At 43.9% G+C, this 12,285-nt stretch overlaps 1 protein-coding gene across 1 annotated transcript; it reads right to left on the reverse strand.

The window, feature by feature from the left end:
- Positions 1–1,960: 1,960 nt before the first annotated feature.
- LOC114766617 (tetraspanin-9-like) lies at positions 1,961–10,256 on the reverse strand. Its single transcript, XM_028957595.1, has 4 exons — positions 9,801–10,256; positions 9,030–9,161; positions 8,515–8,598; positions 1,961–4,567 (listed from the first exon to the last, which is right to left on the reverse strand). Exons 1-4 carry the CDS (start codon positions 9,978–9,980, stop codon positions 4,496–4,498), a joined length of 468 nt encoding a protein of 155 aa, XP_028813428.1. The 5' UTR covers positions 9,981–10,256; the 3' UTR covers positions 1,961–4,495.
- Between the last annotated feature and the right edge of the window lie 2,029 nt (positions 10,257–12,285).

The following is a 12,285-nucleotide window of genomic DNA, read 5'->3' on the forward strand; positions in this document are numbered from 1 at the left end:
AACTCAGTCCCACATGAATATTAAAATTGTATATAGTCAAAGTGAAAAGATGAATCTACAGGGTGGCCCATTTATATGGATGCACCTTAATAAAATGGGAATGGGTGGTGATATTAACGTTCTGTTTGTGGCACATTAGTATATGTGAGGGGGCAAACTTTTCAAGATGGGTGGTGACCATAGTGGCCATTTTGAAGTCGGTCATCTTGGATCCAACTTTTGTTTTTTCAATAGGAAGAGGGTCATGTGACACATCAAATTTATTGGTAATTTCACAAGAAATTACTTTATTCTTTCATGAGTTATTTATTGGTTTCTGACCACTTATAAAATGTGTTCAATGTCTCCAACAATTCCCATTTTATTAAGGTGTATCCATATAAATGGCCCATCCTGTGTGTGTGTGTGTGTGTGTATATATATATATATCGTCCCTTTGTTAAGATGGGGCATTATTTGCATTATATAATATGTGCATTATGTGTTATGTGCAGTTTTTTTATTATTCTGCAGCGACTTTTATATAAAAAAGATAATCTCCACCTCTCTCCAACCCTCGACTCCAATGTAGCCTTAAATATTCATTACAGTCTTAAACATTAATTGTGATTAATCCTGATTAATCCATTGGAAAATGTGTGAATAATTCTTTTTTTTTTTTTTTTTTTGTATCGATTCCTCGGGGAATAATGAAGATTTCTTCAGACGTCCGCCCTGTATTAACATTCCCAATCAGAAACGGCTCAGGTTCACACAGAGAGGCCTCCATCAAATAAAATGATCTGCAATATAAAAAAACGATTCTGTAAAATGTAACAAGACATAAAATGTGATATTACGGGTCACAATGTAGCAAATGTAACAACAAAGTGACAATCTGATCGACGATTCAGCATCTTCAGAACCAGTTATTAATGTCGACCCCACGTTTAGAGACGCAGATCAGGGCCGATTCAGCCTCCTGCTGGGAACATCGCCCAGTTGGAACACGTCCATTACAACAAGGGTCAAAGTTCACCTGGCAAACAAACGCCCTGCTTATAGGTGCAGAGGCAGACAAATGAGTGAGACGCTGACCTTCCCTGCATCAGCACCTCCTCACTTCTCCTTCCTTCACCCCCGTCTTCCTGGGGATCTTCTGAACGTATTCATTGTTAATTCTACCTCGTTTTTAATGACTGTCACTCCACAAGACTTCCTGAAGAAACAGACACCAGGTGACGCCAGGTGACACCAGCAGGCGGCCACTTCTAATACCTGGCCACTCAGGGCGCCCTGCTGCCAGATGGCTTTCTCCACGGCGGAGCCGAGTAGAAATTAGTCGCTCGATTAAAGCGAGGTTCAAGCGGCCGGCCAACGGGCCCCATGTGGCGACGGTGAAAAAGCGGCGGGGAACCGCGGGCCGACCTGCTAATTTACGGCTACTTTTCTGGGCTGTTCTGGCTTCGATCTCCACGCTGGGCCGCATCACATCACGATTCTCTTACCGCCGAGTACAATACCATTTCCATCCCGTGTGTCTTCAGCTTATGGAAGATGCTCGATGTTGTTTGGGTCAGTGGAGGCCTGACGGCAAGAAGACACTCGGCGAAGGACCGTCACGTGTTTCATTTCATAGTCCTGCATCTTCACTACGGTTCTATAATGTATAATAATGCATGTGCGCTTCACAGTAGAGTCCAGCACAGTTTTCTACGATTGTACTGATCATTTCAGTTTGTTGTTTGATTGATGGATTGATCCAGATTGACAGATTTCCCCTCCGGTACTGGTGAAGTTGTTGGCAAGCGTTAATTGTCCAAATCACATAAATTACTGACACAGATAATAAAAATGTGACCGTGTGCGGTTTGTCTGTAGCATTGGTGACCAATGTGTAAATGTGACCAACCAGCATGTGGCAGGAGTGTCATTTCCTCTCATGGACGCTTGATTCTCCAGAAAAAACGCCGCAGGGCTGTAAAGTTGTGACACACTTTCCTTTATTTAAAAAATATTAGGATTTAAAGAATGAAATTTAGTGCACCACCTATTATAATACTCAGAGTGCTTTACAATATAGGCAAATAAAATAAAAAAAAGGAATAAAAGAAATAAAGCCACAGGACAAGGATGCCGACGGTGAGAAGCTGGCTGCTGAAGCCGGCGTGGCTCTCGAGGGGCCGGACTCCATCGCGCCGATTAGAGCGAACGGGGGCCAGCGGTTTCCCCGCCACCGTCGACACGTGGAAATCACGGCTCATTAAAAACGACGTCAACGTGTACCGAGATTTACACGGTTCGAAAAGGACTAATCAAAGAGACACAACAGACACAAAAATAATAACGCAAAGAGACGACGGCGTGGGTAATACGAGCAGCCAGCTTCCGGTGGCACCACTGGGCGGAGCCTGATACTGTTACCATGGGCAACGGAACTATTTCACCCCGTACTGTGCCTGCAGTCATAAAATACTGTCAAATACGGATCAATATTGAGGGTCGGTCGGAGAATGAGTTTGAGTGCATTATTGCCGTTATGCCACGTTTATCATATCATTCATATTTACGAACCAAACCCGATTCTGCTCACTCGGAATATTCAGCCCAGGCCCAGATATTTATTCCCAGTTTCTGCATTTAAAATGTAATATTTCTGTTGGTTTGCCATAATATCCAATTAAAAGAAACTGCAGACGGGCGGGTTTCTATGCCGCCTAGTTAACATGCGCTCTAAATGAAGTCCAATTAATGCTACTTGTGACATGTCCTCGCGTCCATTCTGCCCTTTAAAGCCACCAGATTCAGATCAGAGAAGGAACACACACACAGAGTATAAAAAAAAAAACCAGACAAATGTACAAAAATATGAAAAATGAGAAGAGTTCTAAACACAGAGTAACACTTGTACTAAAGTGACCTCACAGTTCCAGTCTGACCAGGATGAGAGTGGCAACCGTACACCATGTTCATTAGACGTAAAGTGTTGAAATCCACTATCTCAAATGATTAGAATAGGACCTATGGCTCAACAAATCAACCGATCAACTGAAGATATTTCTGCAAATTGCCTTCATTAATAGTCACCTAGGATTTCTGTGAAATGCATTAGTGCACGTGAGCATTTAATTTCCTGGTGAGAAACCGATAACCTCCTCCTCATCTTCTCACCGGTAGGAAACATTTGGTGTGGGGGGCGGAGCAGGATGGGGGCGTGGCCTAAGTCTTGGTGTCTTTTAGTCCAGGTGTGTTTGGTGACTACGTTCTTCTCGCTCAGAAAATAAACCACCTGTCACATGACATGATTTACAGAAAGCATCCAGGATGACCCTGACCAGCATGATGAAGAGGGGTCAGAGGTTAAAGGGCATGACAGGCGATGGTTATGATGACTGTCTGGATGACAGGAGGTCGATCAGATGCACTCTGAGGGGACGTTGTCCAGTTGAACCAGTTCTGTAGGGTTCCACCACAGGTCATGGTCATGGTGAAGTGGATTTTGTCCCAGAATAGGGTCACCTAACCAGTGTCACTGTGGACACCCTCAACATCCAGACATCTGGGACTGAACCCTTTGGAGATGCTGAAGGACCCTGTTTAGATGTTACGCTGTTACTTCCTGCATGTAGTACAGCCCCAGACAGCAGAAACGTAAATCTGGAGGGAATGACAGAAGTAAAAGGGCCGTGAACGCTGATGCAGGCAGAACCGGGGAGACGTTCAGCCGTTCGTCTTGATGGGACCTCAACAGCAGAAGACATGAGATTCACTTCACACCTCGAGGAGCCGCTGACTTTCATGCGATCGGCGGGGAACCAAATATTTCACTCTGAAACCTTCTCAGGAGAGAACACACTCGCTCACACACGACACATGAGCACCCACGTTCCACCTCGACTTGCCAGGTAACACTGTTATCCGTCCCGTTCCACTCAGCAGACACAAAAAAAGAACTCCAGAGTCACACCAGACCGGAAAAATACTAAAACAACAACAGCAATAATAATAATAATAAGCATATGATCGAACACTTAAATGAGTCCTCGATGGAGTAAAAAAAGAAGAAGATCTGCTGCATGCCATGAAGGAGGGTCTCCTCGTTTCTACCAGGGGGGACGTTAAAACAGCAGCGGGAAGTCCCGTCTTCTCTTCATCTTGCAGAAGCAGAGTATTAGTGAAGCTGATACTTTTCCTTCCTGCTCCTCGGTTCTTCTCCTCATCAGTTCAGGTAGTTAGTCCAAGCGCAAAAAAAAAAAAAAAAGAAGAACAATCCAAATGTGCTAAAAAGAAGATGCAGCTTTCTGGTGCTCCTTGCCAAACAAAAGTCAAAGCTCCTAAGCTCTCAGGTCCAGTTTTCTTTGGCAAACGAGAAGTGAAGAGAAGATGGAGAGAAAAGGGGGGGCTGAAGCCTTTTTGGAGTCTGTACAGAGAGGGGGGGGGGTGATGTGGGGGAGGGGTGAGTCCTCCAGAGTCCATCCCATAATTCAGTGGGGCTGCTCAGATGACAGCATGGCAGTTAGGCGTCATACTTCTTCCCCGTCCGGTGGATCTGGTGGAAGAGAGTCATGGAGAACGCCATGCCAAGCAGCTGCAACAAAGGAAATGACATCACAGAGAGGGTTAAAAATAGATAAACTAATGCAGGAAGATTTTTTTAAAACAAATATCTTCAAATACAAACACAAAATTATGAAAAGGATGAAGAAACGGTTCTGACGTTATGTTAAAGACATCATGTTGTTGTAGTGAAGTGGCGATAACAGTGTTGCCAGACGTGTGATAATTATCACATTTGTACCGTGCTAATTATCATGTGATAATTGATAAGACAAAAACTACAGATCCCACAATGCAGTGCTTTGGCTGCCTTGCCGAACGCGATCCCATACGTTTTGGCCCCTCATGCAATAGAGTTGGACACCTCTGATGTACACAGTGATGAGCGGTTTAAACACGAACAAAGTGCTGAGTGTAACGTCGCCATCAGACTTACAGAAATGAATGGGAGAAGATCCCAGTTTTACTGGGTGGATGAAGCCTGTAGGTAGAGGCCACAGGTGGTTCTGAAGGTAAAAGTTCTATTATACACTATAATATTCACAGTCTATGATGATATGTGTTATTGAAGCAACGAAAATGTTTTCTCAAAATACGACAATTTTGAGACTCTGGTGCGATACTTCAACATTTATGGTGATAGTGAATTAATGTAACGTCATGTCTACCGTTTCTACAAGTGATGTAACAGTTTAATTTTTCATTTGATATAGAGATTTGGACATGTATTACTTGACAGCTAGCTGGTGATATAATGCCCCTTGTTTTATTAAGTATGAATTCTATATGCCTCAACAGTCTAGTGTCACAGCCAAACTAACCATGTTCCAGTTTGCACGCTGGAAAACCCTCTATGTCAGCATAGTCAGCAAGACTGACTGAAACCCACTAGACGAGACTGGGAACAATGAATGTAAAAGTCATTTACAGTGTAGTGTAATATACCAAATTACTCAAAAGGTACTTACATGTCTTACACTGAGCCACAAAAACAGTACAATTTCACGTGTTTGTAGCCCTGCTGATATTTTATTCTGTTGGTATTTATTTTATAGAACTGTTAAATGCCTGGATAAGGTGTTTATTTATTGTTGATTTATTGTTGTATTTGCATTTAATTAACTTTTTATATATGTGTGTACTACCTGCCTACTGTGTGTGAGCGGGGGTGATTGGTTAGAGAGACCGGGAGAGAAGGGAGAGGAGAAGGATGGAGGACGGACGCGAGGTGCAGTAAAGTTACCTGCGAGTCCGGTTGAAATATATACATAGCACATGTATTTATACCCTCCGGAACATATTGCGCTAGTGGGAAACGGACAGTGACCCATTACGATAGCGGAATTTAGAGTTAAATTACGGTGAATCTGACGCGGTACGCGGGTCACGGAAGGGAAGACGCGGACGTCAGGTCGCCAACGCGGAGGCCCGGACCGAGCGAGCTCTGCTGGACACCAGGACCGATCCTGAGAAGGCTCCTTCATTCCGTTCAGCGGAGGACAGGATTAAGGAGGTACCTGGTTTATTTTGGTTTATTGCTCTACGAGAGTGAAGCAGCCACGCACCCGAGCAGCGACTCAGGCCTGCAACGAGTAGTGTGGGGTACCCGGGTTAGTTCAACTATTGACTTTTTGAGTTATTGAGTGTTCGAGGACATTTACTTTTGAGTTGTTATATATGTGTTGAGTGAAATATTATTTTATCTAATTGTTCATGTTCTAATCATTAATGTAATGTGTAAATATATTTAGTAAATAATTTGTGTGTGTCAGAATACTTGTGGTGTGTTAATTTGTGTATTTAGTGGTTTTCCTTATTGGTAAGTGGTGGGGGAAAATTAGCATATCCAAAATTTAACAATAGTTAAATACTGAGGTTCAGAGGGAACCCAGGGGCTAGGGGCGCTACATGTTGAACAGAATAATAATATCATTTCAACTGTAAACTGGTCACATTTCTTCTTTTTCCATTTCGATTTTTCCTCTACCTCTCATGCGAAACGATCTGCGCCGGAAACAGGTCGCCCTGCTGAACTCTGCATATCAGAAAATGCATCTATAAAACGAGGGCGGCTGAGACGGCCGAGTTCACAACCCGACCTGATTTACCAGAGGTGGACCGCAACAAAGCAAATTTACTCGAGTACTGTACTCAAGTTGAGTATGGAGGAACTTTGACTTCACTATATTTCTATCAAGGGTTTCGCTACGTGTTCATTTTAATTCTGAAATTGGATGTTTTTTGTGATTGGTTTATTCCCGGGCAACAGCCTCTGACATGATCCGTAGATTAAGTTCAACACCTTATAATAATGCATTTCTGCAACGCGAGAACGTGAAATTGCGGTGTTGAGGCTTCAGTGCCATTTTGGCCACCATGGCCATATCTTCGTCAAATTTGGCGAAAGGATTAAAGATTCATTTCATTTTAAGTGCATGCTGTGTCTGCCTAAAACCAACAGCCTATATAACGGCCTACAAAAAACTCGCCCCCCAACCTGCACAAACACACCATTTTATTAGTGATGGTAGTAGACAAGTGGGACTCACCTATGAACCAGAAGACACAGTCCAGGGGGACTGTCCCTGTAACTAATGATTGTAAGTCGCTCTGGTAAATGCCGTAAATAAAAATGTATTAGCTGTAAGTGAACGTTTGCAATGAAGTTAAGTTTCTAGATCACAGTGAAATGGCTGACCATGTCTTTTGAATGTAATTTATTAAGGTAGCATGTACAAATGGAGCTACCCGAACATTAATATAATGTTATGTCAATTAATATGCGTAAATAGTTGCTGATAAGTGGTCATCTCAGGCTACCTTTGGTAAAGTTGGTTGGATCTTTCATTTTTTGCTGCATGCCAACATGGTAGACGGTGCTATATGGCTGATGCATGTACTTGGTACGTTGCATCGTGGGGGTGTGTAGTGGTACAATTAAAAATAAAGAGATTATTTCTTTGTCAACATTTTTCCATTTCCGAATTCTACAAGCTAGAAAGAGTCACTTTTTACTTTCATTTAAGTAATGCATGTGAACCTCTGGTTCAATCAGACCAATCTGCAGCCAAATCCAACCCATTGGCGCTCTGGCTGACCAAACCAAGACGGTCTCTCTTCATTTCTCTGGGGCAGTGATGCTGTGCATGTCAATCACTTCACTTTGACTTTTCTGAGGTGCTGTTTACGACCCCAGTAGACTAGAGAGATGCTGGTTGTGCTGTGCAGTGAAAAAACGGCCTCTGTAAAGAATACGCGGCAGAAAAGAGGACGAAGATTGGAACAAACACGTCTAAATTCAATCACTTGCGGGCCCGCACGTCCCTCTGAGCTGCTGGGCATTACAAAATCCCCGAGTGCATAACGGGATTCTGCATTGGGAGATTGGGGGAGACCAGATTAGCGGCGGTTGAGTAATAAAGAGCCGGACCGTGGGCCGGAGTGGTGGGCAGCCCCCCGGGCGGCCTGATAACTGCTGGAGAGGCACTCAGCGAATGGGAACGCAGCAAGTGTGGATTAAGTGTAGAAGGGATTAGGGCAGCGTGTTATCCGTCTGCGTGCTTGCTTGCTGTGTGTGTTTGATGTCTGTATTGTGTGTGTGTGTGTGTGTGTGTTTATTATTTCCCTGCTGAGGATGGTATTGATGAACAGTGTGTGAACAGTGAACACTTTTCATTATGTCCACTGAAGCATGTGTGTGTTTTGCAGCCCATGAAGGTCTGGACAGATGGGTGGAAGCCACTGGAAACCGGTCCTGTAATGAGGGTTGTGGTGTTTTTGGTGTGTGTGAGATGAAACCGAGACCTGCCGCAGAATGACAAAGTCTGCACGATTTTTCTCCGCCGTTTCTCCATCTCCACATCCCCTATTCTCATTATACAGCGCACAATTCTGTCTGCTGGAGATTTCGTTGCAGGGAACTACTCTTATGGTTTAACCCTCAATTACAAACACACACACACATACACACATACTCACCTGCACCACCAGGATGACCATGCCGATCATTCCTAGCATGTTCTTGTTGTCATCCAGCCACTCCTCCACTTTTTCATAGCATCCCTGAGAGACAGAAGGAGACAATCTTACATATTGTACTCAACGTATACCGACCTATACAGACAACCTTACATATTATACTCAACTTATACCAACATTTACTGACAATCTAATCACTTACTGTTATGCTGAGTCTCTATGGCAACTCTCTACAACATTTCAGTGCACACGTCACTGGGCTGCAGACATATTCTAAATAAGTCTGATATAAAGTAGCAATAAAGTGAGAATGATTTTTCTTTTAGATGTAAATGCTAATGCTACTGATGTTAGTGCTGGAGCTGTGCGAGAGCAGGCTGAGCTGCTGCCTCCGTTGCCATGGTAACAATGTTGGGGATGGAAGCACCTTGTTACAGCAATAAAAATTTTGCTGACCAAACTGGACCAGTTTCTCACACACACACACACACACACACACACACACACACACACACCTGGTTCCAGAACATGTTGGTGGCATTGCGGCCACACTCCTGGTAATGCTCCTGGCAGCAGCGGTCAGGGACCATCTTCTCCTTCAGCGCCTCATACCAGTCGGTGTAGCCACTCACACCGCAGCACTTCCACTGCAACACACACAGTGCAACATACACTATTCACTAACCTTACTCCACTCTGGACCTGTCAGAAAGGCAAAGAGAATCACACACACGCACACACACACACACACACACACAGTAGTCTACTTACACAGACCTGCAACTAAATAACCTGCTGAGCGAACGACTTGCAATCACTACAGCGAGCGGGTCAGACAGAGATAAATTCTGCACGGGGAGCAATAAACGCCTGCTGCGAACTGCACTTCTCTGTGTGTGTATGAGTGAGATAAACAAAGACAACAGTGTTTGGGTCCTTAAGATAAAAAACAGGAGGTTCTAATGGTTCAAGAAACACAGAGTGTGTGTGTCACTCTGAATGGTGAAAATGCTGTGATAAGTGAAGGTGTGTAATATACTGCATGTGTGTTTTATACACTGTGTGTGTGTGTGTGTGTGTTTTATATATGGCGCTAATAGCCAAACATAAATCTCTCAGCAGTGTTTATACAGATTACGCTTTAGCATAAAAGCCACATTCAGCACATCACCTCTCTCATAGAGATTTATCTACCAGACAAATTTATCTCTACACCACAACTACACGACAATCATTTTTCTACAGAAGTTAATTACATTCATACACACACACACACACACACACACCTCAGCCTGAATGATGTTCCAGGCGTTTCTTAAGCCAATGTTGTTGTCTGTGTTGTACAGGGCCAGGCCGTCTTTCAGGTCCTGCTTGGCATTCTGACTGACCTGTGGGAGACAGAAAGAGAAAGTGTGTGTGTGTGTGTGTGTGTGTGTGTGCAGATAACAATAATAATTGACCTTCATTTTTGTTCAGTGAGAGACCAGCTTTAAATAATACTTTGAAAGTGACATTGGAATTGTTTAATGAAAAAGTAATGAAATTATTTTTTTCCTCTCCCGGTCACTGCCGCATATAAATAAACCACCGGTTGTTATTTTTTTGAAGCCCTTTTGCTCTTATCAGCATTTTTGACTGGGTGGGACGCGGTCAGAGGGGATAAACATTTAATCAGAGATGTTAATTACATATACAATCACAGATTAGCTCCTCGCCTCCTCCGGCCCATAAAACCAATTAAAAAAATCTCTCTCTCCCTCTCACACACACACACACTCACACACTCTCTCTGCAGGTGACAGCGGTGTGGATGCATCCATTCTGTAGAGGATTAACATAGAAAACATTCCGCTGTTAAGAGGATCACGCCCACTATCACACGTGTTCTTCCTAGAGATCCTCTCCCCGGCGCTCATTCAATCCCACAATTCCATCACTCGGAGCAAACTGAAAAGAGAGCGCGCTGACGGGGACCGGCAAACGTTCAGGAACTCCATGCAGCCCTCGCAGAAGACACAGTGGGGGCATGTTCAAGCAGGGGCGGTGATAAAAATCCCCCCGCGAGGCATCGCCACGCAATTCCGCAGCTTGATCTGCATCTCCAGAGCTTCACCAACCACGGGTTCAGGCAGCAGCTCTGGGTTCAAAATGAAAACCGGAGTTGAGCTCCAGCTTGGGGATTAACTACTAGACTTTGTAAAATTGCAAGAGAATTATGAAAATGCAGTTTTCATTAGAATTAACAAATTGCAAAAACAACTGCAATACTTTAGCAATTGTACTTTTTTCCATAATCTATCATTACTAATGACAAAGCAATGCGTTCCCCAAACTGAGACCTGATCTGTGCGTGAGCATAATATGTTGCATGTTTACTATATTTGGGCTGTTTTTCTTTCTAATTACAAAGAAATATGCAGCCCGTTTGGTGTACTTACCGTAAAACTTTGTAAAATTGTACGGGCTGCGTGGTATAAACGGTATGCAATATAAATTTGGCATCACCTGCGCAAGACCACGTCCACTTGCAGCACGTGGCTTTAGTTTTGGGGCGAGAGCACAGAGCGCGTTGCAGGGTTGCCGCGGATCCTCAAAAAGTCCTACAGCAGAGTCTCCAAAAAGAACCAAAAGAACAAAAACCAATGCCTTGAATATCAATGAAAATGTATAGAAAAATGCAGCAGACCCAATAAATAGAATAAAACCCTCCAATCTGTCGGTAATCTGCGGTTGAGTGTCGGTGCCCTGTGCCCGGGTACTGACAGGGCGCATGGAAATGACCAGGGCTGGTCCTGACCTGTTTGGTGCATCATACAGATACCTGGCATTTCACTTACGGGTGTGACGAAGTCCACTTTATGTAGAATTGCCCAGATATTGTTTTATGGGGTGTACGGTTATATTAAAAGTTAATTATACTACTTCCTGCTGCAGCGCCTTTAGTTACATCTAAATTTACTGATCAAATTACATACATATACCGTCTTCCGTCTATGGTTACATTTATACAGCAATATGGGTTTCCCTACGGGAATACTGCATTTTGACCACTCTCTGTTTATAACAGGACGTACAAGAACGTACACTTGTTTCAGACGGAGCGGGAGGGATGAATAATGCAGCTTTGATGAACAAATCCTCACTGCGGATGAAAGTTTTTCTTACATCGGGCACACAGAGTCATAATAAGGGCAAGTAAATATGCATAAGAGTAAATAATAGATGTAAGCACAACACTGGAGTTCATATTAAAGCCCCAACATGAGCAGGGCTGTGTGTGTGTGTGTGTGTGTGTGTGTGTGTGTGTGTGTGATGATGATGATGCTGCCACAGACAGTCGGTTGTGCTTCATCACTCGTCCTCCTCTCCAGCACTTTTTCAAGCACAGGGAAGCCGAGACAGAGGAAACGCATCATCAGTCTCCGTCTCTGTGCCAGCGAGGATAAAAACAGCGCGCCGCGATCCCACGACCAGAAGCCCCGGACACATCAAACACCCGCCGCTACGCCGCTTCCGTACCGCGTTTACACGTCTCCAGCACACGCTCACGCTGTGGCAGGGTGTAAAGAGACATTTCTCATCCGACCTGGAATTTATGTGTGTGTGTGTGTGTGTGTGTGTGTGTGTGTGTGTAGGGGGTTCGCGGTAACCAAATTCAGCACAACACCGACCCACTTTCATCAGATGTATTGTTATTCTGCTTCTCTTGTTTAAAAAGAAATAAAGTAGAGGATGTGTCGGGATAGGGAATTGAAAATGAGAGAAGAAGAG

Source organism: Denticeps clupeoides, chromosome 17 (assembly GCF_900700375.1).
Source record: "Denticeps clupeoides chromosome 17, fDenClu1.1, whole genome shotgun sequence".
NCBI lineage: Eukaryota > Metazoa > Chordata > Actinopteri > Clupeiformes > Denticipitidae > Denticeps > Denticeps clupeoides.

What these genes read in the sequence shown, in the direction of transcription:
- LOC114766617 (XM_028957595.1), bottom strand. Translation starts at nt 9,980, where the DNA reads ATGAAGGTCAATTATTATTGTTATCTGCACACACACACACACACACAC. An exon ending in GGAACATCATTCAGGCTGAG is followed by an intron (nt 9,162 to 9,800) that starts GTGTGTGTGTGT and finishes TGTGTGTTGCAG; the next exon opens with TGGAAGTGCTGCGGTGTGAG. An exon ending in CCAACATGTTCTGGAACCAG is followed by an intron (nt 8,599 to 9,029) that starts GTGTGTGTGTGT and finishes TCTGTCTCTCAG; the next exon opens with GGATGCTATGAAAAAGTGGA.